Here is a 24278-nt window from a genome sequence, read left to right on the forward strand (position 1 = left end):
TCAGATTTAAGCGAGAAATTGCCACAAACGTAGTTTAATTTAGCCTTAATTTTCAGGTATTATTAATTAAAGGGCTTAATTATTTCAGAGCAAATCAATGGGAAAAATGGAAACAAGTTGTAAAAATCTCAAACTGGAACAACATTAGGCTGTGTGTTATCAATCATGAGCATAAAAGAGAATCCGATACAAGCTGTTAACCTCCGATAATTCTCAGAAAAAGAAATGAAAAGTTTCCATAAAACAAGAAGAACAAAACCGGTGAAGTGGTAAACGGATGAAACAAATAGTGTCTGTCAAAGAGAAAAGCTTTAGAAAGAGGAACATATGTAGACGGGGACAAAGATCCTGACCCAAAGAATGTGGTTCTGCCAGGGGTTGGATCTCCTGGGCTGCCGGTGGAAGCGGGACACTGGCTTTTACTCTTGATTTTCCTGCCAACTAAATAAAATGCTGCTTTTCTGGATCAGGACCTGGAACATTCTTGACTGGCTGAGTTAATCAGCTGATCTCAGTTCAACTGGGCTGCATTCCACTTACTGAGGAGGAAGATTAGTCTGAGAGACCTGACAAGAAGCAAGAATGAGTTGCTTTCAAAACCACAGCAGTCACTTAAGCATTTAAATAAACTTAAAATTACATTATCTTTAAATTTAGAGTTTTCATGTTTGCTTTGTGTGTGTGTGTGTGGGGGGGGGGGGGGGGGGGTGATGATCCTGTTTTCTGCTCTGTATGTCTCAGTTTTCCAGGTCATGGTAGGCTAAGGAGCTTGGGGGGGAAAAACTCACTGGACTTCTTTACGTTTCGTGAAAATGTTTCATCTCTCATCCAAGAGCTTCTTGGACTTTAAGTTTCATGAAGGAAACATCTTCATGAAACTTAAAGTCCAGTTGTTTTCTGTGCCTTTAGTTCCCTGATTGCTTTAGTTGGTGAAAGGTTTATTAATCTCCATTTTGCATTCCCATTCTCGTTTATCTTCTATCTCTTTGTCAAATTCATGTCTCAGTCCTGGTCTCAGTGCTGGTTATTTCCTGTCTTATTTTGATAGTCTCTCGTCGTGTGCTTTCGCTTTGATTCTACTCCCACACACTTATTATCTGTTATTAGTTTGAGCTGTCCTCTTACCTGTTGCTTGTACCCTTGTTATCCTTTGTGAGCATATGTTGTCTCAGTCCTCTCTGAGCTGTGTCCTGGGTGCCTGCTTATCTTTGTGCTTTTGTTGGAGTGTAGCAATAAAGCTGTTTTTTCAGTTTTATGCCTTTTGTTCCCAGTCCTGCACTTTGGGTTCAATTACTGAGGCCACACAGCAAATCTTGATTTTTTTAAAAAGTCATTTACATGATAATCATAACGTTGATGATTCATTAAAACTGGGATGTTTAACGTTTGTTTGTTTGTTTGTTTTCACAGTGTAGGTTATTTGAATTGTGATCACACTTTAAACCCACTGCATAGCTGTCAGTATAAAGCTGCCTAGTACGTCACTAAGAAAGGGTATTTACATTTCATTAATTCGACCTTGGTATCCACTTGATAAAACCCCCATCCAGCTGGAGGCGCCAGCTTGCGCGCTCACAGATGTTTGGCCTTCCTGAGTCGCCGTACCACTGCATGTACCTCGCTGCCCCAGCCGTGCGCGCGCTGGCGCGATTAGTATCATGGAAAGGAACAAACTGTGAAGCATCGCTGAATGTGACGTTATCCATGCATCAGCCAGCTCCGTCGGCTCTCTCGGGTCTGTGCCGAGTCACCGACTGTCTTTACCTGAGTAATGCCCGAGCGGCCGGTGATCCCCGCCAGGTGACTGGCTGCGGGATAACCTGCATCATCAACGTCACTGAGAAAAAGGGCAGCGTCTCGCCCCCTCCAGGGGTGGAGTACTTCCACATCCCGGTCTCTGATACCCCGGTCTCTCGACTCAGCGATCACTTTGACGAGGTGGCGGATAAAATCCAGGTTACAGCGGAGAGCAGCGGCCGTACGCTGGTGCACTGCAACGCCGGGGTGAGCCGCTCCGCAGCCCTGTGCATGGCTTACCTAATGAAGCACCGCGGCGTGAGCCTCCTAGAGGCCCACGGCTGGGTCAGGACCTGTCGCCCTGTCGTGAGACCCAATAACGGGTTCTGGAAACAGCTCATCCAGTATGAGGGCGGGCTTCGTGGTTGCAACTCTGTCCGCATGGTGTCCTCATCCATGGGAGAGATACCTGACATTTATGAAGAGGAGGCCAGGAATATGATGCCACTGTGAGGGAAGCACGCTTCTTTGTGTGTGGTGGGAAAGTGGGACATAATTTCACAATGATCTGCAGTGTGCTGGCCTTAACTGTAAAATCCTGTGCAGCCTTGAAAGGAAGCATAAACAGTGAATGCGTTCCCTCCAGGCCCTCATAATAATGGGCAGTTGTGCAGAGTAACAGTGAGCTACTGTATAATTTATGCCTGCCATGGTTTTCCCATGGTGCATTTGGCCACCTCTTGCTTGATTATGTGAGATTTTTGGTGAGCTCAGGAACCGCTTGCAGATATAAACCCTCCATCATTCTGCAAAATGCTCAAACATCCAGTGAGAGTGAGATTTACCACAACACGTTTGTCATGAATGGGAGCTCTAAAGATAGGCTTGTAGTAGGCTTCTACTCAATGTGACTAAATGCTGCTCCACTGTCTGTTAATGATAAATGTTGTGGTATGTTGTTTTACCACAACATTTATCTGAAAAATTACAGGATGTCATATTAAAGGATTCAAAGCTTATAAAATACAACAGAATAAATGAGTGATTGCTATTCTCATTGAGTTATTCCACATAAAATTAACCAAATCCCTCAATAAGGCAAATAGTATCATCTGAACTATTAAGTTCAGATGATACTGATCGAAGAAAAATGGCAGCCATGAAATTCTCTTGAGTCATAAGGAATCATTGCTGGAAGATGATCCTAGTATCAAAATCGTGGCTCAAAGAGTCGGCAGTTTGTCTTGTAACCGGAAGGTTGCCGGTTCGAGTCCCAGCTCAGACTGTCTCGGTCGTTGTGTCCTTGGGCAAGACACTTCACCTACCGCCTACTGGTGTTGGCCAGAGGGGCCGATGGCGCGATATGGCAGCCTCGCTTGTCAGTCTGCCCCAGGGCAGCTGTGGCTACAACTGTAGCTTGCCTCCACCAGTGAGTGAATGAATAGTGGTATTGTAAAGCGCTTTGAGGGCCCCGAAAAGCGCTATATAAATGCATTATTATTATTATTAAAATGTAAAGTTTACACATTGTACTTTTGGGGGGGGGAGATGAGTCATCAGAAAAACATCCAGGTTATCGGTTCTTGTTTCTGTTATTCTGCATCACTGATTTGAAAATAGTTTGTTTGTGGTCTTGGATCTGAGCTTAAATACGTTTTTCAACTCTGAAAGTTTAATGTGGCCATCTCATGTATGTAAAGGGGAGGGATCAAAAGTGCTGGGAGACTCATGTCAGATATCAGATTATGTACTTTGAGACCCTGTAACTCAGAATGTTCATAATAACAATAATAATAATAATCTAGAAAGTTTATGCATGAAAAACAAAGTCAGCTGACTCTGAGGGCTCAGGTGGAAGCTCTGATTCAACACTCACTTTGCTTTTAAAAATGTTCAGAAACTCCAATAAACTCTTTGTATACTTTTTATGTGGATCAATTGTACATTTAGATAAAAGTTAAAGTCCTGCATTCACAGCGTTGCTAACTGAACTATTTAACATTAATGCTTTGATACTTTTTACTCTCAACGTCAAAATAAGAGCTGTGACACTGAAGGCTGTTAACAAGTCCGACTCAACTGAGACAAGACAGTAGAAAAAGCATTTCTTTTCCAATAAGCATACAACTGAGCTGGCTCACCTCTCACCCTAATGAGCAAGAAAGCTTCTTTTTATTGTTCTTTGTGTTTTTATTTTTTAAATGGACAGTCACTCCTTACAACAGAGAAATAAAGTCTACATGGCCATGATGTTTTCTAGCTAATTACAGTGCTTCATTAAACAAAACAAAAAAAGATAATTTCACTTAATTCTTTAATAAAAATATACATTTTCATACCATAATATGGGATTCCTTAAGTCAAAAGAAAACAGCTCTATTTCTTACACAATTAGCTTTACGTGCCCGCCACCTGCAACGAACAGCGAGGAAACTGAGGAAAACGGGTACAATATCTGAGCGACGCCACGGATCACAGTAAAACTCATTCACAACTTGGCACAAGTCTGTCATTTCTTTTAAACATAAACACATCTGTTACAGAGTAAATGTGAAATCTTTATATTTAAGTGGTCATCCCCGAGACACACATGTAGTGGTACAACGTAAAAATATTCTTCTAAACCACAGACATGATGGATAGATTTCAGATCTTTAAACACCACTTTGAAAAAGACTGGTCGTCTCGACATACTGTCTGAAATAAGAGATTAGCATGCGCACCCAGTAAACCTAAGACAAGTCTCAATTTTTAAAAAGGAGTAGTCGGCCATCATACGGTTGCTCCCTTTATGCCACGAGTTTGCATCACAGCATTGACAGTACGTTCATCTCTGCATCCAACACAAACCTACAGCCAGCTTAGTGTTAATAAATATAGATTCCAGCCTTAAGCAGCACATCGCTAATCGTGCACTTAAGTAGTCTTGAACAAATGGAAAAAAGTTCACGCGAACGCCCGCTTAGAAAGTCTTACAAACAAAAACGAAAAAAAAACGTAGGTAGAACAGTTTAATAAGGAGCAACCTCTAATAACAAGTCTGGTAATGAAGTTATATTTGGGAAACTGCTATAAAACACTGTTTACACAATCACCACACACTAACTTTGTAGTCCTCATTGATTCTACATTCCACCTTAAAAGCAAAGATGTGCTTTCCGATATTTGTGCCAGGCTGTGGCTGTATTTAGCATGCAGATATGAGAGCAGTGACTTTTCCTTCTTCCATGGTTATATTTAAGCCATTACCTCCTTCTGGATTACGGTTGTTACAACATTCACATGGCCTACACTGCAGAGTCTGACCTCCAATATGACACTTTTACATCTTAATGAAATCTTGATGTATTTTTTAAACTCTAAAAGACATTTTTAACAACCGCAAATAAAAAGCACATTACAGTATTTTACAACGATTCAGATGGCTTATTTAGGAGTAAGGCTGGAATTTGCTACTTCAACATCCTGAGCAAGGACCTTTGTCAGGCCAAACTACAAGTGAAATAATGACACAAGTGCAAAAACGGCATGCCTATTTTACCTTCATTGCACTTCCCCCATTCCCTCAATAAGGCAAATCGTGTCACCTGCATAGTCATGCAATAAACATCTAAAAAGGTCCAAAATAGAAGAATGTTCATTTAACCCGAGGTGTAACCCAGAGTACTTCAGTAATATATCGAACACCGGTATCTGCACTCCTTCCTTTCAAACAGCCAACAGCTGGCTTGAGATCAAATCTGAAAGAAAAGAAAGAATCGAAAAGTTACAACATTTCTTGAAAAGAGCCGCAGAGAAATGTATTTCTTTATAAAAGTCACTCACCTGCTGTTGCAATTTTTGGTATTCTGTGGACTTAGGTCGACGTGCGGCTCTGGATTGCTTTCCTTCCAAAACAAAGGCGATTATCTGGTGGCGAAAAAAAAAGATCAGGCAAGTCTGGTTTGGACTGCTGTAAGATGTCTGATTTTCAAAATAAGGATAGTTAAGCTAGCCAATGTTAGAACTGAGTGTGCTACACATTAATGGACAACTAAGTTTAAAAAAAAAAAAGCTTTAGCTAATGTAAAAGTGGTTTTCAGCATTAAACCAGAACAGCTGGGAAATGTGTTTCTTTCCTTAAGCTCAGTGGAGAAATTTACACAACTCTCAACGTAATTGTTGTGTGTGTTCTACACAGGAAATGACCTGCGCCTCAAAAGGCAACCACAGGTGCCAAATATATTTTAGGCTCAAAGTTCAAGGTTCAAGGTGCAGTTTATGTTAGTTTAAACACCAGAGTCAAACTTTAAAGTTAAATTTAAAAAAAAAATCTTTTTCTATGTGTGTATTTGGGTACAAGACTTGGGACATCAAGCCGGTCTAACAGCAAAAGTACCTTGCGCTTGTTGTGGTAAGTGATGTAGAGCACTGCCACCAGCACAGCTGCAGAAACGAGGTAGGCAAAGAAATGGCTGCTTTCCCCGTTTTCCATCATTTTGGATGGGTCGTATGGAACTTTCACCTCTTTTCTTTTAGTCTGCTCCACACCATCCTTTCCTTGCTCTTCGCCATTAGCATGGTTTGGTGTTTCCTCATTGTCATCTATCCCATCGTCCTCGTCTACATCACCTCCTTGGAATTCCTCCATGGTGCTCAATTCATCTTTAAGTTTCTCTGTGGATGTGCTTTCAATTGGCTTTTTTTTAGAATCGTTTTCTGTAGGAGCTTGGGCTTGTGGACTTACTTCTTCTTTGTCTTTGGTTTCAGGCTCCGCTTGGTTGGTTTGCCCATCTGTCTTATTGGGCAGCTTGTTTTTCCCTTGGGTTTGCGGACCAGAATCCTGTTTTCCATCGTGCTCATCATTTCCATCCTCCTGTTGTTTTTCAGTTTGATTCTGTGTATCTGTTTCAATTCCTGCGCTTTCCGGATTTTTCTCGACCGCCTTGGGCTGTTCAGCTGATGTACTCACACCCTTCGTAGGTGAGCTTAGTGACTCTTCAGGTTTTGATACGTTAGCCGCCTTTTCGGTGTGGTTACCAGACACGCTTGACTGAGATTGATCTGTTCCATTTGTATCTTTTACTGGTGGGCTTTTTGCATCTGGGGAGACTTCACCCTGTGCTGAATACAAAAACAAGAGCCTCAGTATTAATGGAATGTTAAATGTGTTAACTGGGATTTTGAATTAACTATTTATTACATTACATGCACATCTGCTTGTTTATCCTCACTACTTATTTCTTCCAGTGCAAACCTCTGAAATATTATTTAATCTATTTTTCTCTTCTCTCCCGATATCTTCGTAACATTTTTCTTGTCAGCTTCCTCCAAGTGATTACATTAAATGGGATTACTCAATTACATAATTGAATCATGTCTGCCATGAAAAAGATTGGCAGCAAAACATTCCAGAAATCAAAGGACAATATAGCAGACGTGGATAATACTAGACTGTGACAGTGACCACTGACACTTTGAGTACATTTGCTTACATATGTGACATACTGCGTAGACCTACTACTATAGGACTAATACACCAGTTATCAAGGCTGGATTACCCACTATGCAAAGCAAAAGGTCAGTGGGCTACAATATGTCAGCTGACCTCATTAATTTGTTAGGTTGACTACAAAATCATACAAAAACACAAAGATATAAGCAACACGCACTAGGAATCCAGTATTTTTTATCATCCTGATTTTCAACTGGGCCAATAATCAGCAGAGTGAACACTATATGCCATTAGTATTTGGTCACATGACTTGTGTGGATCAGTGGTGCAGACCATGATTAACAGATAAATAATGCTGAGATTTTTTTTACTAAAAGAATGTAGATCTGTACAATAAGTTATAATTCATGAGTAATTTTCTTAACATTATGCTACGGACAAAATGATCCAACAGTGTCCACAGTTTTATCCAGCAGGTTTGGAAATATATGTAGTAGAGACCAACTGATTTATTGGTGGGTCAATATTATCAGCCGATACTGGCACTCCACCTATCCTGTTATAAAGGTTGATTAAAGAAAGTAAAGAAGAAAAAGGTAGAAACACCCTTTAATCGTGTTAGGAGTCTTAATGTTGCATTGTTTGCCAACTAAAGGGCAGTCTACAACTTCCCTGTTGGCAACAGGTACCACAAAATCAACAAGCAACGTCAGGCAGAGCTTAGGCGAGTAAACAAAGGGGTATTTATTATTTTCTTCTTTTTTTTGGGTTGTATGGAAGCCCCAAACGCAATTTCATTGTTCTTGACAATGACAATAAATAAATAAATACTAATACCAAATAAGTGCATAACAAATGTCAGGGAAATCTCTTTAAGTTTCATGTGTCTGAAAAATAAACTATATATATTGGCCAATATATCCGAATATTGTCGGGGTTTTTAAATCATAACCAAATATTGGTATGGATATATCGCCTGTGTCAGTTGGCCTCCAGTTGGGAGGAATTACGCCAGATTACGGTGAAAACCTTGTATGTGAATCCATATTTTGCTATATTCACTGTAAAGACAGGGAATATTATGCACAGATGTGTATAGTAGAGTACAGCACAAGTACACATTCCCCTGCAAGAGATCACAATAAGTTAATTATATCGCAAAAGTGAAGCGGTGAAGGAAAAGGAGACTGGATGAGCGCAATCCCTCCCAAGCTCTTAAGAAGCAGAAGGATATCCTATTCACGTAACACCTGTGAGCCAACCTGTTAAACCGGACCGACTGCTCAAGGAGGATGAGGAAAAAGTCAAGATTATTAAAATAACAGAAAAAGCTCAAATAAAAAACTAAACAGAATAAATAGCACCTATTATGCAATTAAAAATAAAAAACATTAAAATTTACAGTTTTAAAAAATGTCAACACATTAACGTGGCAATATATACGAGTTTTTATTACTCATTTTATTGTTTTATTATTCTTTTTATTTATTTATTTCTACAGTGGTGTAAATCAGTCTATTCTCCTTTCTCCATTTAAAAAAAAGGACTGTTTTGACATATATCGCCTATCATCTTTATCAGGGATTGTGGGGAATTCCATAAATGCTCAACCAACGCAGGCCTAAAGCCAAATAAAAACGCAAAAACAAAACTCGACTCACCTCCGATGGAGCTGAAACACAGGAATATTGCAGATATAGTGAGCAGCAGCAAAGCCGTCCTCATCGTGTCGGCTGTGTCCACACGCCAAAGAAACGCGACCCGAATCCGTCTAATTTCAGCTGCGTCTTCTTTGAGCTCACGACGCAATCCGAGCTGACAAACGCAGGCCGACAGGTTCAAGAGGTTTGACAGATCCGGCCTGCTTCCGTGTACGAGCTGGCATTTCTCTTCTTCTGCGATTGTAAACACGTGAGTGAAGTTTAGTGCCACCTAGAGGCTACATGCTTTTATAACAAGAACGTGCTGACGGAGAAAGCGTGGCGATTGTGGTTTCATTACTTTCACGTCCTTCTTATTGTGCAGTTTTATCATTTCAGCTGCCCAGCTCAGCCTGTGACACCGCTGAATCTCTAGAGCCCATCTATGGTAGTATACGGCACGAAATCATTATACTTTTGTATTTTTTGATTCAATATTATGATTTTATTTCGTCTCAGCTCACTACCAAAGTGGATCTGCTTGTTTAAGTTGGGTTTTCTTTTGTTTTGTTTTTTGTTTGTTTGTTTTTGCGGGGGTGGGGTAGTTGTGGGGCGAGATTTGACACGTTCAAATGAGGTGTTACAATAGAAAAACCTTTCAGTGTCATCAAACATGTGCACCTCGCCTTGCTTCTTTTGTTGGAAAGCCATATTAACAGACACTAACACTAATCTGTATTTCTCTCTCTTTTTTAAGTCAATCCGTCTATTTTCTTCCACTTATCGAGTTCAGGGTCGCAGGGTGGGCGGGGCCAATCTTTTGTATGGCTAACACAGGCACAGAAAAGCATTCACATTCACACCTATGGGCAATTTTAAATGACCAATTAACCTAATCACATGCATGTCTTTAGACTGTTAGGGGAAGCCAGAGTACCGGGATGTAGATAACGTGCAAACTCTGTAAAGAAAGGCTTCACAGGACCTGTGGCTAACAGTGGTGACCATACAAGATACAGTTATTTTATATTTATTATTTTTATTTACTTATAGCTTTTTTTTCCAGCTTACTTATAATCAATTATAATATCTTTGGTGCTTAAATTATGATAAAGACGTGTCACTATAGGTTAAGGGACAGTTTTTCATGTCCTGCTCCCAGTCATAGTGTCTCACCATTGTTGTAACAGAGAAAAGGAAAATCCCCCCGTTTCCTCCAAATATGCCTGCAGGTATTACTGTATTTAATTCCATATATGTATAAAGACAGGGATGTTCGAGGCAGCTCTGTCTTTACTCGACTTGGTTTAATTTAAAAGCTATGTGGAAACCACTAAAATTACACACATTACACAAATTTAGGGCACGCCTATTTGACCTCATGAAAAAAAAGTTGTGTTTATTATTCTCAATGTCTTTTATCCACCATAGAAGAAGAGATGGGGGTCTCGTTTGTGTTATACTGCCACACACGGGTTAAGTGTAGGCATTGTTGATATTTTTCCTTCATGCGTGTCATTTCACCTTTTCAGCAGATGGCAGTATTGGCATGTAGTGCAATTTAAAAAAACAAACACTTTACTTGTGCCATTATCTATGTAGGTTAACTTTGCTTAAAGGGTATTGAAAAGCATTTCTTCTAGTAAGCAATGGCCAAAATAAAACACCACAAAACAAAGCCATGACAATACCAATATCGCTGGCCTTGGAGCTGAACATGTTCAGCAGTTTCTGAGATAATGATATAAATGTTAATTAGAGGTGTTTTACATCTCAGTTGGGTGCAGGAGACCTTCAGGCTCTTGTAATGAATTTGTCTTAATTGTGGCAGGCTATTTGACATTTGAAAAGTCCGATGATCCCTCTCATTCTTGACATCCATTTGCATTTCCATCTTTAAGGTCAAATGGGTATGAATAATACATTACGGAGGTTCTTAAGCTCACAGCCAGCCATACCTGTCTTCACAAACGAGCCAGCTGAGGCTTGCTCAGCTCAGTGAATGCTACAGAAACAATCAATTAATATCACTTTGGGAAACCGCATGTGAAGCATCCTGTAATTAGTAGGAATATAAGGTCACAGAGTCAATGGCAGATATAGGTTCAGCTTTTTTTTCCTGATTATGCTCATGCATAAACACTGGCCTTGCCTTAAATGTGCTGCAGCTCACAGTTTAAGTGACTTCTCAGATAAGAGATCTAGAGGCAGCATTACGCAAGTAAAGTATCAAACGGTTAACCTGGAATAAATTTAAGATCAAAGGAAGGCCCAAAAAAGGAACCTTGGCAAGAGATTGGAGGAATTTAATGAGCAAAAATTAACATGTATTAAATCTGACCTCGTGCTTTACATGGCAGATGTTGAGCAGAGCAGCATCCAGACACGTTACTCGAGATAAACAGCCGTGTGTTACATGCTGACTGCAAGATAGCCTCTGTTTGGTTTCAAGTGGATGGTGTGATTAAATAAAAATATTTCTTTCAATATAGCAAGACCAATTTAACATTTAAAAAATAACAATAATAAGCAGGCACGGGTATGGAAATGTATTTACCTGCACATATGAACTTATTCACTTAGAGACTGGGCTTCATAATAGGGGTACTGTCTTTGGAGAATTGAACGCCGGGCTGCATGCATGGCCTCGAGGAGACAGATTTGCTGACTGTTTTGACAACTCATTACCTGTAATTTCACTGATGGATTGGTGAGGTGGCTCAGAGCAGGCAGCCGTGGCATCAGAGCACGAGCAGTTTGTGTCTGGAATGATGTAAGATAGAATGGCAAACAAGCAAATGCTTATTGTGCCTAATGATTGCTTAAAACAGCAGGGCACACTTGACAGTTTGGTGCCTCTACTATATAAGGCCCCAAACAGAAACGCATCCTCAGTCCCGCCGCTCTGCAGTTTTACAACAATGTTTAAAGTGAATTTTAAAAATATATATGACACAGGTCACCTTTTTTTTTGCTGGCGGCAAATGGATGATGCTTCTGTGACAATGTCATTGATTATTTATGTTTCATCTGAATGTAGAAAATCAGCTAAGACAGACAGATCGTTCTCTGTGTTATCGTTAAGTCTTCTTTATATGTAAATGCATGTGAAAAAGTAACATTTCCCAGCTCCCTGCAGCAGGTAACATCTTGCTTAAGTTAAATTGGTAGATAGAGGGGTTGCAAGTTATCTCGTCCTGGCCGGCCTCCCCCCCTCTGCTCCCACATAATTGGTCCATCCCTGGCACTACTACTCATCTCCAAAGCCACCAAAAACTGTAACCTACCTTGTGTATTTTTTCACTAATTGAAATGCCTAATGAGGTCCCAAGGGCTCCATCCCATTACCTCTGAGTTAATTAAAGCCTAAGCAGTGTGCCAAACGGTGAATAAAGATGCAGCAAAAGTGCAAAAGGAAAAAAGGGGAGCCCGAGTAGGGTACGGTGCACTGGGATGGAGGGTTGACCTGCTTTTTTTTTTTTTAGTCATTGTTGAGGGATGCCACATTCCAAGAATGAGCAGATGGCTATTATTTTTTTATTTGCGTCTATACCGGGCTTGAAATTTCCATTACCCTGGCTCAGGCACTCATTTTCCAGTGTGGTTAGCCTAATTCTGCTTTATTAAACATTAAAGTCTTTGCCACCGTCAGGAGGGTTTTGCTGAAGACGTTCTCACGTTAGCGCTGAAGGATAATGCAGGCATAAAAAAATGACAGCTGTGTTTGTTTTTTGTTTGGCTGCCCCCTCCAGTTTAAATGCAGCCCTGATAAAATCATACTTGTCTTTAAATGTGATTTTCTACACCTACAGTGTCATGCCCTGTGGTCACTTTTTATAGGAACGCTAATCCAAACCACATCACCTCGTTAAAGCAATTTCTCCTTGTTAAACGACCAGAAACAGCATTGAAAAGACAGACTTGAGATATTTCTTTTAAGAAACAATTTCAAATGTTTATTTAACATGTCAGAGAAGGGGCACACACTCGTGAATTAAAAAAAAAAAAAGAGGGGTTGGGGGGGAGAAGGGGGTTGCAATTATTGGCCAGTACTAAGACTTAAACTTCATACTAACATTAATCAGGTTTTGGCTAAAGTAAAAGTGTGTTTTTTGTTTCTTTTTTGCTTTTATAAAAGAAACTATGTACATAGGTTCATTTATACAAGAGGTTCATTGGATAAATGCATCAAAAACCAAAACAAACCAAAACAAACCAAAACAAAAAAAAAGAAACCAGTTCTGCAGTAAACTTTACAAAAAATACATTTTTGTTTTCATTGAGAGATGTAGAAAAGGAGACGGTCAAATATTGACCAATAATATTTCATCCTTTTCATTATTTAGAAAAAAAAGTTGTTCTAATAACTATTTTTTTTTAAAAGAAAAGCAATCAATATACAGCACAATAAATGGGGAGGAAAGAAAAATTGCCTTTGTGAATTCATTCAGTTGGTTTGGTAACCAAGGAGAGGGGCTGCGACTGGAACAGGGCATGATGGGAATGAAGGGCCTGGTGGAAGGGCGAAGGGGGAGACAGCATGGAGGGGTGCAGAGAGGTGAAGGGGATTGGCCGGGTGAGGATGGGTGTGTTTGACTGGCTACCTGAAGTACCAACGGGGATGGACATGGTGGGTTGGGAGGAGGAAGAGGAAGGGGTGGAGGAAGAGGAGGATGAGGAAGAGGAGGATGTGGACCCGGAAGCTTTCCCGGGTATCGAGAAGTGGTGTTGCATGCGCCCCTCCGGTTTGGTGGTGAGCGATAGCGGCTGGGCCTGTTCAGAGTGAGTGGCAGCGGGGGCGGCGGGGGAGGCCAAGGCTGCGGAGGGAGTGGCCGGTGAGTCCAGCATGCTTCCGTGTGACGACGCGGGGCTGTCGCACATCTTCTCCGAGGTCAGGTACTGCACGCACTGCTTCTTGCTTCTTATCGAGAAGTCTGCGGGGAAACGAGGAAAAGTGAGCAAACTGAATTATGGATCCGCCGCTGACTTCAAATCTGGTGCAAGTCCCTTTATGCCACGTCCGACAGAAGTGAATGAGTGATTATGTAAGCAATGAAGCACGATGTTAAAGTTAGAAACAAGACCTTTTTTTAAACTGACAACAAGAAGACTGAAACAGGATGTTCACAGCATAATACGAATGGTATGTGTGCATGGATCAAAAGAGGAACAACACAAAATGTACACAAAATGTGCACTAAAGAGTGAAAAGCTCCCTTTTTTGGCCAATTTGCCGTGGTAACTTGATTGCACAATAGCAGACATACCTACCACTATTAGCAATGAACTTCATAAGCTGCTTGTCAAAGTATAAAAGCAGGGAAAGGAGTTAGTTAGAGCCAGCGAAGGACAAAATTCACGCAGAAATAAAAAAAAGGGGGAAAGAAAATAACAGAAGAAATGTGCAGTGTCAGGTTGGGCTTGAGCTCTGCAAGAAAAATAAAGCCCTCGCTGTTAGTTCCTACAATTTTTCTTTCTTCTCTAATGTGAGAGGGGAAAAAAAACCAAATAAAGCCAGTCAGGAAGAAAATGGCCCCTTACCCTCTGGTTTTGAGTCTGGTTTATTCTCTCTCTTCCTCTTTTTCCGCTTTCCCTGCACACATGAAACAATGCTGTTAAAAACAGTTTTTTTCATAGTGAAAGCAAACAAAATTCACCGACTTCACTTCAAAGATTAAAAGGGCAGTTTCTATAGTCATAGCTGGACTGAACTTTAAAGGGAAATGAATTTAAACATCATCCAGTCACGATATGAAACCTGAGAACAGAAATGTGCCACTCACATAGTTATCTCGTGCTGACCATCCCGGATAGAGCTGGGAGTGAAGTTGCCTCTCTTTCCTGGCCAGCTCATAGTATTTGGCTTGCTCCTCTCTTGACAGGGAATGCCACTGTGGACAGAGTATATCAAAGGACATTTAAACACTCTCACACACACACACATATATGTATGTGTAAACTCCAACGCCTTTGTCTGCACTGCTTACCCGTCTTCCAAGGATCTGGTTGATGGCCGCGCTCTCTTTCAGAGTGCACTCTGCCACCACTTTGGCTCTCATCTCCTTCATATACAGCATAAAAGCATTCAGAGGCTTCTTGATATGAGGCTTCTTGTCCTCTTCTTTCTTGGCAGGAACGGGGGACTTTCTGCTAATCCAAAACAAGAATGAAAGTAGCCGTGTGAATGACCGAGTAAGCACGAGTAGATTTTAGCATAACGAGGAGCAGCAATGAAGGCAGGTTTTGCTGAATCGTCTTACGCGTGCATCGAGGGGCTGATGTCACCGCTGGGCTCCTGCTTGATGGCCGGGGAAACTATGGCCGGATGAGGAATGCCGGTCTGGTGGAGGCTGTGCGGAGGTGGGGTGACCATGTGAGGGGAGAAACGGCTGGACACCAAGCTGGGAGGGCAAAAAGGGGGCAACGTTTTAACAGCGGGATGTAACAGCGTACCTCTGTCAGCTTGACATGGCATAAAAAAAAAGGTTCAGCTAACCTGGCACATAACCGCCCTGCCTCACCCTCGGGGTGAAATTCACTGTGCCTACTGCCTCCGTCTAGACTAAATTCATACACACAATGAGTAACATGCTTTCTTTTTTGTTCAAATAAAGACGTTTTCAAAAGGCCTTTTATTCACCAAAGGCTGAAGAAAAGTGGAGTGTGTTGTTACCATGGCAACGGCAGGGCTGTGACACCTGAAACCTCTTTCCTTACCACGTCCCAGACCGCGGAGAGCGCTCTGACAGCCGTCCACACAGAACACCTTTACAAAGTGTTTCTCTCAATTTCCAGTAGTTAATACAAAGGAGCATTGTAACAGACAAGAGGGGGAATTAAGCTCCACAGGCCAGGATCAGTCACTCTAGTTAATGTTAAGACTGGAACATTCACCTCTTTTAAGTGTTTTAGCATGTTACACAGGCTGTCATTAGTGACACCACACATATGTATTATATATGTGCCTTATTAACCTACATATGTGATGATTTCTAACCGTCACACTCAGCGACATGTGTTCAAACCAAACTTCTTGTCTTATAAAAAGTCTAAAAACAACTCAGTAAACAGGAGCTAATTCTCAGTTCATGTGTTATTTTCCTTTTTTTCCCCCTCGTCTTTGATATTCTTAATAATTTATACTGCATAAACAAACAGGACCCTTATGACTCCCCTGGTAATAAACCTTTACCAGCTATCCTTGTAAACATCCTACTTATTCCCCAGTGAATAACTCAAGCTGCTCCGAGTGATGGCATGCAGTCAAGCTCCGTATTTTGAAGATATTGCTTCCATTAGTGTTCATCATTGTTGCCATAAATTTTTATTCACGCTTTACACTTACGCTTTAAACTTATATCTTACTGATACTGTCGAAAGTGTTTCGTGTAACGTCTTCGTTTCAGCGGGTTTCTTCCTGGGTCAGAGAGCCTCACCGCGAGTTTATTTCAAATCTCCATGATAGCAGAAATTTTGGCACAATATTTGGCACACAGTGCGTCTGGTGCATTAAATAACCTTGTGTGAGGCGTGCTTTGATTGTTGCGAGTTCATTTCAGGATGGAGTTACACATGCTATTGATCACAGAGAACCCTCTGAATATTTCATCTCATACTAACACCGGAAGGCTCCCTACAAATCTTTCCAATTTTGACAGAGGGTCAGAGAGTTTAGTCTGAAGGGACGTGTTGGCTCAGATGAGCTTTGATTTGTCCTAATCGATTCTCAGCCCTTTCATCTCTTCAGTGTGTGTGTGTGTGTGTGTGTGTGTGTGTGTGCGCACACATGTGGAGTGGCTCAGAACACTGGCCTGACCACAGAAGTTTAGCTCTCAAAGAAAAGACAGGAGAGAAGCCCTGAATGCCAATAATGCATTTGCTCTATTTAAGAAGCTGAACCTGTCTCCAATAGACTTAGACCTTACATCCCTTTGTAGTCCTGACACCACTGCCTGTCCACCGTCTCACAGTGTTTTCTCCAAGCGGATATACTGCATTTTTTCTTTACATTCCTATAAATAAAGCAACATCCACTCCAAATAACATTTACAGTATTAACCACTGAAGTTAATACTGCAGGAAAAATGTGAACAGAGCATGCCACAGAGGCAACAGATATTAGATGTCTCCCTTCGGGAGGGCTGGGGTGTTACTGAACGTGATCCACTCACCTGGACATGGATGGATTCATTGCTAGCGCTGGATAGGGGTGACGGAATCCCCCTGGAGGGATGGAGTACATGTGCTGGCCCTGCCTGGGAGACAGAGGTACACGGAGTGAGCGAAGGCTGCAAAGTGAGGTGGATCAAACACAGCTGACAGCTAACCCATCAGCACTAATCCTCCCCTCATCAACTCAAATCCCCTGCTTGTGGAACAGCACCGCTGCAATTGATTACAGGACCCATGGCAAAACCAATAAATGCTCATAAATTGTCTTGTCATGATACTGTCATGATATAGTTCTATGCTGCATTAAAACCTGGGTGTAGCAATCAAAAACTTTCTGGACAAGAAATACAATTTTTTTCCTTGCTTGACTTGAATTTTATAAATCATTTATTGCGCTTTTTTAAATTTTAGATCAGGGAGAAGCGGTCGAAAGTTGGCCACTAAGCCAGCGCAGCTAATTAGCTAACATCTCTGGTGGTCTGTTAATATGCATCATCACAGCAGGTGGACGCGCCCACAAAGCGAACTCATTCCAAGAACGTGACGCAAGATGGTCGTCAAAAAAAAAATCTATTTTTTAGGCGAGCACATGTAACTGCAGCCAGTTAAAAGAGATATGATATGTATAAATAACTAAGTAATACATCTGGCTATGCAAACAGATCACAATGAAAGGAACGTACTGTGGCATGAGCCAGCTGAGAGGGTGTGCAATGGAACCGACTGCACCAGGAGACAGGGGGTAGTATGGAGACAGTTCTGATGGGTGAGGTGTCCGAGGAATACCTACGGAGGCCACAGAAAGATCAGTTTAATAGAAAAAAAAAAAGTCTATCAAACTTCCACAATATATGCCAAATTGTTTTTAAGGCGCGAAACTTTCAAGCCAATAAGATGTGCACTTATCCGTGCACATTTCAGTGCTTAATTTCATATTATTATAACACAACAACTGTAGTTTTATCGCCACTTTTCCTTGCAAAAAGATTCCATGTGAAGGTTAGTCCATCCATCAGATGCTTTACCTGTCTTTGGGTCAAGGATCTCTGGGGAGAGGTGCGATGGCGGCGTGCCAGGGGAGAAGTGTTCATTGCTGTAGGTGATGAGGGGCGTCAGCGGGTGGACATGGTGAGCATGCTGTACCACTGGGACTTTATTGGACTGAAGGAGACACAGAGAGCTGAAGGTGAGCAACAAGTGCCTGACATCATGATTGAAGAGAGTGACACTAATGTGTTTTTCTGTACTAGTGTTTTATTTACACATCAAAGAATTATTTATATTTGTATCTGAAGCAAACATTTTGTCTCCCATAAGTGCATGATTCACGCTGGCTATTGTACAACAGAAATGCACGCCATAAATAGGCCATAATTTGTGAATGCCCTCCATGGTAAACATCACAGTTTATGCGTGTGACTGGCCCTGTGATGCAATCTGGACCGGCACCAAGAAGCAGTAAAAAGGCCTCGCGGACACATGCCAAGATCATTACGGCCATTTAGCTGAGGAGAGAACTGTTTGTTCAGTCCAAGAAGAAAAAACAACGGTGCCACCGAGTCCAAAAGTCGCACCAGCAAGCCGCAAATAAACACAATGGGGCTAAGGTAAACGAAACGACCATAAACATGTGGAGCCATCATCTCCCACTCCGTCTGACAGCAACCACCACGGGCGGATTACAAATGCTGCTAATGTTGGAAAACCACTTAAAATTCTGTATAACTTCAGATAAGTGGTGACGAGCAGAAAGGCCAGCAACACGCAGAGTATGTCTTTCCCTTATTTCCACAATGCTTCACACACTGTGAAAAAACAAGAAAGCACACATCCTCTGTGAGATCTGACCAGCATTAAGAAAGGGATGATGAAGACAATAATAATAACCAGCGTCTCTACTTTCATTAGGCAGCACTCAGCCTAGCAGTCATTTCCCCTGGCTGCAGGGCTGAATAGAGCACTTGTTGGCTCAACTTGTCACAAGGGAGGGTCAAGGGGTGGGAGGGGAGAAAGAAGTCTTGTTCCTCCAGGCTAACCTTTCTTCAATATCCCTCCCCACCCCCTTCCCAACCTCTGTCTCTCTCTCTAACGTGGTCTGCCAGGGAACAAGGTTTGCATTGAGAGTCCTGTATGCTCTCTTGCTTCACGCTGCTAAGAATTGTTCCAAATGTTAGCTTTTTCTCTGCATCTTTTTTTTTTAAGAAAAAGGAAGGTCCAACCTTTTCCTCTTTAAAAAAAAAAAGTCTTTAGCAAAGTGGTTTCTCCTGTTTAAAGCAGGCTTTGATTCAGGTAATGCCAGATGGAGTGGGGAAAATATTTACTGGTGTTAAACATGGCTATATTAAGATCACTTTCCACAAGAGTTCTCTTTTTTTAAAATGTCTCCAGACTTGGAGGACGCGAGGGCTTTGGATCGTGGTAGAGATGGTGTTGACTTAGTAGGTTAAAATCCTCGGTCCCACATGTCATGTATATTTGAGTTGTGCTTTGTTGTTCCACTTCATGTACAATATGCCGACTTATGAATTTCCCTATATTGTGAGAGCTGTTTGAGACCTCTAGACCTGGGTGCCAACACATTTTGGGAAGCAGTTCAGTGAGAATTTGAAATGATACACATTAATAATTCATATCTTGGAATACATGAATCGGGCGCTCCAAACATATTTCTAAGTTTGAAGGCACTAGTTTCAAATCCAGGCTGCTTCCAGCCTGACAAAATGCAGAGAGAAATGCCGTGTGCAGCTTCCATGGACGCAAAACTATTCTGACCTACATGCTACCTGTTAGAGCTTCTCTGTTAGAGATGAAAATGGATACTTGAGCTAGCAAATTCCTTTTTTATTTCGACATATATTTTTAATTAAATGAATAGAAATCAGCATAATTGTAAGCTAGTTTAAATTAATTAAATTCCCCAGAACTCAGACATCATAACTCAAAACCAAACAACTTGTTTATCAGTGCCTTTTTTGGCTCGCTTTATGTCCGGGGTAATATTCCTCAAGCCCGTGAAAACCATCATAGGCGTAGTATTATTATCCACAAGCCAAGTGTAAGAGGAAAACCGCAGGAGTCATGAGCCACGTTTTAAATACAAACAACACATACAGACGCTGTCTACGCCAGAAAGATACAAATCTTTACATCGATGTGCTTGTTCCAAACATGCCTGCAATGGTGCATAACCCTCATCTATCCAAGTAAAAACACTCGGAGCTGCTCATCTGAAATAGCAACAGGAAGGTTTAAGAGAGAGAGAGATGGGGGGAAAACAAAAAACAAAAAAGCCGGTGCAGAGAAAAGATGTCTGTCTCTGAAGAGGGCTTAAAGCTAAAAAGGCCGAGGTGGCAGCACCTAGCCTGGCTGTCCAACTTGGAACGGTGCTAAGAAAAGCACAGTCCTTGGTCAGTGTGGGTGGAGGAGTGGATTTCATTCAAGCAAACATGTTTTTGGATCCTGCACATCTGAATTGAATTACTAGGCAAACAGCCGATGGGGAAGAGAGCTTAGAACAAACTGAATAACCCCGCAGCTTTGTGTGTCTTTATGCTCGGCGATTCTGGGTGGGAGGCTCAGAGGCCTTTCAAAACTCGAGGAAAGACGGCGTGAAAAGAATGCCTGGCATGCTGAGAAATCCGAGCCTTGTTTGTCAACGCCAACAGGAAGCGGACGTGAAAGGGGACTGACCGTGTCGTACGGTTGTGTGTCTTTAAAATCAGCCACTCCAAAAAGTATGCCATTCATCACAGGCAGTGCGCGCCTTTGCGACTGGTCATCGCCTCTGACAAGGTCAACGGCATTATAATTCTAGGTTAGAATAATACGGCATCAGATTACTGGAGTGAACATCCTCAGCAGTCATTAAATAAATGAAGAGAGCTAGCAAAGTCAGCACCATAAATATGGCTGTAAACACGGACAGATCTCTCTGGAGCCTAACCAGCGATAAATATTTGTAAATTATCAGACAGTAACATTACTTTCTGGTGAATCGGCCACTAATAAACAGTATCTTTTCACTCAGTCTGCCGCACTCGATCTGAGTACGCTCCTCTAAAGAGTTCGTCTGGAATCAAAGCACTGGTTCCTCATCACATTTCTGAAGAGGATCCTGTCTCTGCAGTGGCCCAGCAGGACTGCAGACCTTAGATCAGTATTCAGTACAGTCCTCCCAAAGCCTTTGATTTCATGGATCTCGGTTGTTCGCTGCCTAATGCAAAACGAGAAAATCTCACCGGACTCCCAGTGAAAGGTCTGTTAAAGGAATATAGGTCGAAGGCAAATATGTGTATCGCTTTGGGGAGGGAAAAAAATGTATCGTTTTTATTTAATATTTCTTCTTAAAATGTTTTAAGAGCCCATAGATGTAGAAATTACACCAGACGCATGTGGGAAGACAAAAAGGCATCTCTGGAATCTTGCTCTCTACCATGCCACTTTGATTCATTTAAACAATTCGGTGACTAAGTAGCTTGTGATACGCTGACAGGATCAGGCCCCTTGGTGCCGTGATTACTCCATACCATGTTGAAACAAAGAGGGCGATTCTGTCAAGCGCAGATCGGCCCATATTTGACGACTGAGTGTGCTGTAATCCAGTAAGCATCTGAGGGACAGACAGCCAGTTCTGTCTGATTAACGAGTCACAGCTTCTCTGTAAAACAGATTAACAAAACTATTCAGTAATGAGACAGACAACAGGTCTAATGAATGAATTACTGCAAGTAAGTACGGCAAGGCTTGTGATCACTATTAGCAAAGTGGGAATCGATATATTATAGAAGATTCCTCTCCTCTCCTCCAGCTGGGTCACTACTGATGGGCTGACAAGTTCTCCATACTGCATCACCTGGCCCTGCAGCGCCTTTGATGCGTTATTCATGAGGCAAGCCTCTGAACACAGGAGCTGAAATGGGGGTTTTTGGGGTTCACTCGAGTGTGCATGTGTGTGTGTGTGCACGAAAGACACGCTGTGGTATGTTCATGAAAAAAAAGCTTGTTCCCTTCTTCCCAGTCCTCCAACCCCAGCATCATCATTACTACCAAAAGCAATACCAACTGAATGCTAAACAAACCTGTCTGTTGAATAATTGAGGATCTCGGGCAAGAGCAGGCTTCCGATTAGCATACAGGCCTTATGGACCCAATCTGTGGCAAGATGGTCTTTCCCCGGACCCACCGAACACAATTTCTATTCACCAACATCTTTTCTTGTTTCATTCACGCCAACAGAATCGTCAGAAATGTCAAAGCAATTTTGCTCTGGCAACACCGATTGGTAGAAATTTGAAAGTGCATTGTCCCCCCCCCCCCCCCCCCCCCCCCCCCCAAAAAAAAAGTTTCACATATCAACATGTGGCAACTGGCTAAAAGTTATTAATGTGCAGAAGAGCCTGACTGAGCAGGCCTCTCCATAACAGACTGCAAAAACCTTATCAGTGAACCCAGTTGTCGACATGCTTTTAAAATGCATGAATACGCATATCCCTATAAGCAGGCCCCAGCAGATAATCCAAACTGTGGCGGTCCATCTTCACATAAAAAAAGAAGCAAATCTAACACACGCAGGGAACAGGTCCGCTTCAGGAGTCCCTGCTGGGGTCTCCTCAGCGTCTCCTTGGGTCTCTCTCTCTGGCTCCTCTTGGCCCTGGGCAGTAATCCCTGGCCCCCCGTGTGTGCCCATCCGCTCCCCCTGCTCTCATTAGTGCAGTGTTGGGGCCTAGGGAGCCTGCAGGCCTGGGGAGCCAGCCTGCTGCTCCCCTCCCACTCTCCTTCTCTCTCCTCGGCTGGAGTAATGAGCACATAATCAGCCTGGCTCCCTGTCAGCAGCAGCACACCAGAGGAGTATGTGGGCACCTGGCCCAGAAGGGGGGGGGGGGGGGGGGGTGGTAAGGGCACAGCGGGGTGTTTCACTTTTTATCCTCAGTGCCCACAGTGCGCCGTACCCAGCGTTCGATCTACCCACCCCACATCAAATAACCCTGTGGTCCCAGGTCACAAGATAGAGCGTAGCGACTTGCTCATCTAGATGACAAAATGAAAGCAGTTACACTTTCAGTGAACTTCCCCATCACTGACACTGATTTAGCGCAAAAAAAAGCATAATTATTTTTTCCACAAGTGTTTCATACGTGACATTTGACAGCGCACCGCCCGTGCATTACAGCCGTCTTAACAGTATTAGCATTAACAACGCCAACACCAGTACAGAGCTTGTACAGATGTTGAATTTAAAGGCAATTTCCAAGTTCTGCTGTGCATATACAAAAACATTTTTTAAACATTTAAATGCATAAGAAAAGAGAACACATGTTCCAAACTTCCAAAGAGAAATACACAAAAACAAATGATACTTTGTATTCAGACAGTTTTTGCCAGAAAACGATCCCTCGCATTCTCAGACTTCTACATTGTTTCTTTCTGTACTAGCTTTTCTGGTTTAATGACATTCAAAGACATGAAGGCCACAAGACACAATAGAGTCACATAAAAAGTAGCAACAGCTACTGAAGGACAGAACAGAAACAATCCAACCGCAGAACTAAACCTCAGTCAACGTTCTTTAATTTCCTTTAATCCAACTGCCATCATCGCATTCATTTCTGTGAATTATTGCTCACTACAATGGGGATTCAGACAATTTTATAGTGTTCAGTACTGGCTAAACAGCAAAACTTCACCAAGCAGCTGCTTAGAGTCTAAAAGAAAACCAAAAAGGGTCACTGATAGGTCAGCATTTTTCCTAATAGAATATCTTTAATTGAGACATAAAGTCAGGACTGCAGTCCCATGAGCAAACTCTGTTTTCTTCACAATTTCCCATTAATTGCTCTCAATGAGGACTTTGTCAAATGCATCAGTGCAATTACAGGATTCAGAGGATCAACCGCAAACACAGCAAGCATGTCTAGTCAGGATTTAAGGTCAAGGGGACTGAGTCACGGCGACTGTTTTCGACTACAGAGCAGTGACAATGGCTTCCTACTCTCTGCACTGTTTAAAAATTGGCTTCCTGAACCAGAAAACGCCCTGATACAATCATGCAGGTGAGATGCTAGATAGTAAACTTCAGGCTCCACGTTATCTTGTGTTTTCCATCTGAAAAAACACACACATCCCTCAGTGAAGCCACAAACCAAACAGGTCTGCTGAGACCCCGCATTGTCTAACCCGAGTGAGACACCATCATGATTAGCTCACACCTGTGTGGGAAAGTTGAGGAATGGCAGGGAGGATCAAACTTGAGAGATTTATGCTGCAGACTGAGTTATTGTGGTAAAGACAGACAGGCT

General features: G+C 42.1%; 3 protein-coding genes across 4 annotated transcripts in view; 1 reads left to right on the top strand and 2 right to left on the bottom strand.

Moving 5' to 3' along the window:
- Nucleotides 1-1555: 1555 nt before the first annotated feature.
- On the top strand, nt 1556-4480 carry LOC146696732 (dual specificity protein phosphatase 18-like). The gene has a single exon (XM_085474989.1). It carries the CDS (start codon nt 1579-1581, stop codon nt 2248-2250), a length of 672 nt encoding a protein of 223 aa, XP_085331115.1. The 5' UTR covers nt 1556-1578; the 3' UTR covers nt 2251-4480.
- A 314-nt stretch (nt 4481-4794) lies between these two features.
- tgoln2 (trans-golgi network protein 2) lies at nt 4795-9058 on the bottom strand. Its single transcript, XM_085474988.1, has 4 exons — nt 8833-9058; nt 6116-6840; nt 5563-5646; nt 4795-5477 (listed from the first exon to the last, which is right to left on the bottom strand). Exons 1-4 carry the CDS (start codon nt 8894-8896, stop codon nt 5472-5474), a joined length of 879 nt encoding a protein of 292 aa, XP_085331114.1. The 5' UTR covers nt 8897-9058; the 3' UTR covers nt 4795-5471.
- Nucleotides 9059-12734: 3676 nt separating this feature from the next.
- Nucleotides 12735-24278, bottom strand: part of tcf7l1b (transcription factor 7 like 1b) — a 30399-nt gene continuing 18855 nt past the window's right edge. Inside the window, exons 5-12 of one of the 2 annotated variants that reach the window (XM_085474990.1) lie at nt 18009-18144; nt 17667-17769; nt 16983-17066; nt 15072-15212; nt 14799-14961; nt 14595-14702; nt 14353-14404; nt 12735-13745 (exon numbers count right to left, since the gene is read on the bottom strand). In XM_085474990.1, the coding sequence (XP_085331116.1) occupies nt 13255-13745; nt 14353-14404; nt 14595-14702; nt 14799-14961; nt 15072-15212; nt 16983-17066; nt 17667-17769; nt 18009-18144 (1278 nt within the window). In that variant the 3' untranslated portion in view covers nt 12735-13254. The remainder of the gene's footprint in view (nt 13746-14352; nt 14405-14594; nt 14703-14798; nt 14962-15071; nt 15213-16982; nt 17067-17666; nt 17770-18008; nt 18145-24278) is intronic. The other variant, XM_085474991.1, reaches the window with a different exon arrangement.

Source organism: Copadichromis virginalis, linkage group LG12 (assembly GCF_057382275.1).
Source record: "Copadichromis virginalis isolate Kocher_CV1m ecotype Utaka linkage group LG12, C_Virginalis_male_GT1.1, whole genome shotgun sequence".
Taxonomy (NCBI): Eukaryota; Metazoa; Chordata; class Actinopteri; order Cichliformes; family Cichlidae; genus Copadichromis; species Copadichromis virginalis.

Excerpts from the sequence above, each read along its gene's own strand:
- LOC146696732 (XM_085474989.1), top strand. The coding sequence starts at position 1,579 with ATGTTTGGCCTTCCTGAGTCGCCGTACCACTGCATGTACCTCGCTGCC.
- tgoln2 (XM_085474988.1), bottom strand. The coding sequence starts at position 8,896 with ATGAGGACGGCTTTGCTGCTGCTCACTATATCTGCAATATTCCTGTGT. Across the intron at positions 6,841-8,832 it reads GTGTTTCAGCTCCATCGGAG|CACAGGGTGAAGTCTCCCCA; the intron begins GTGAGTCGAGTT and ends TTTTGTATTCAG. Across the intron at positions 5,647-6,115 it reads CTTACCACAACAAGCGCAAG|ATAATCGCCTTTGTTTTGGA; the intron begins GTACTTTTGCTG and ends TTTCGCCACCAG.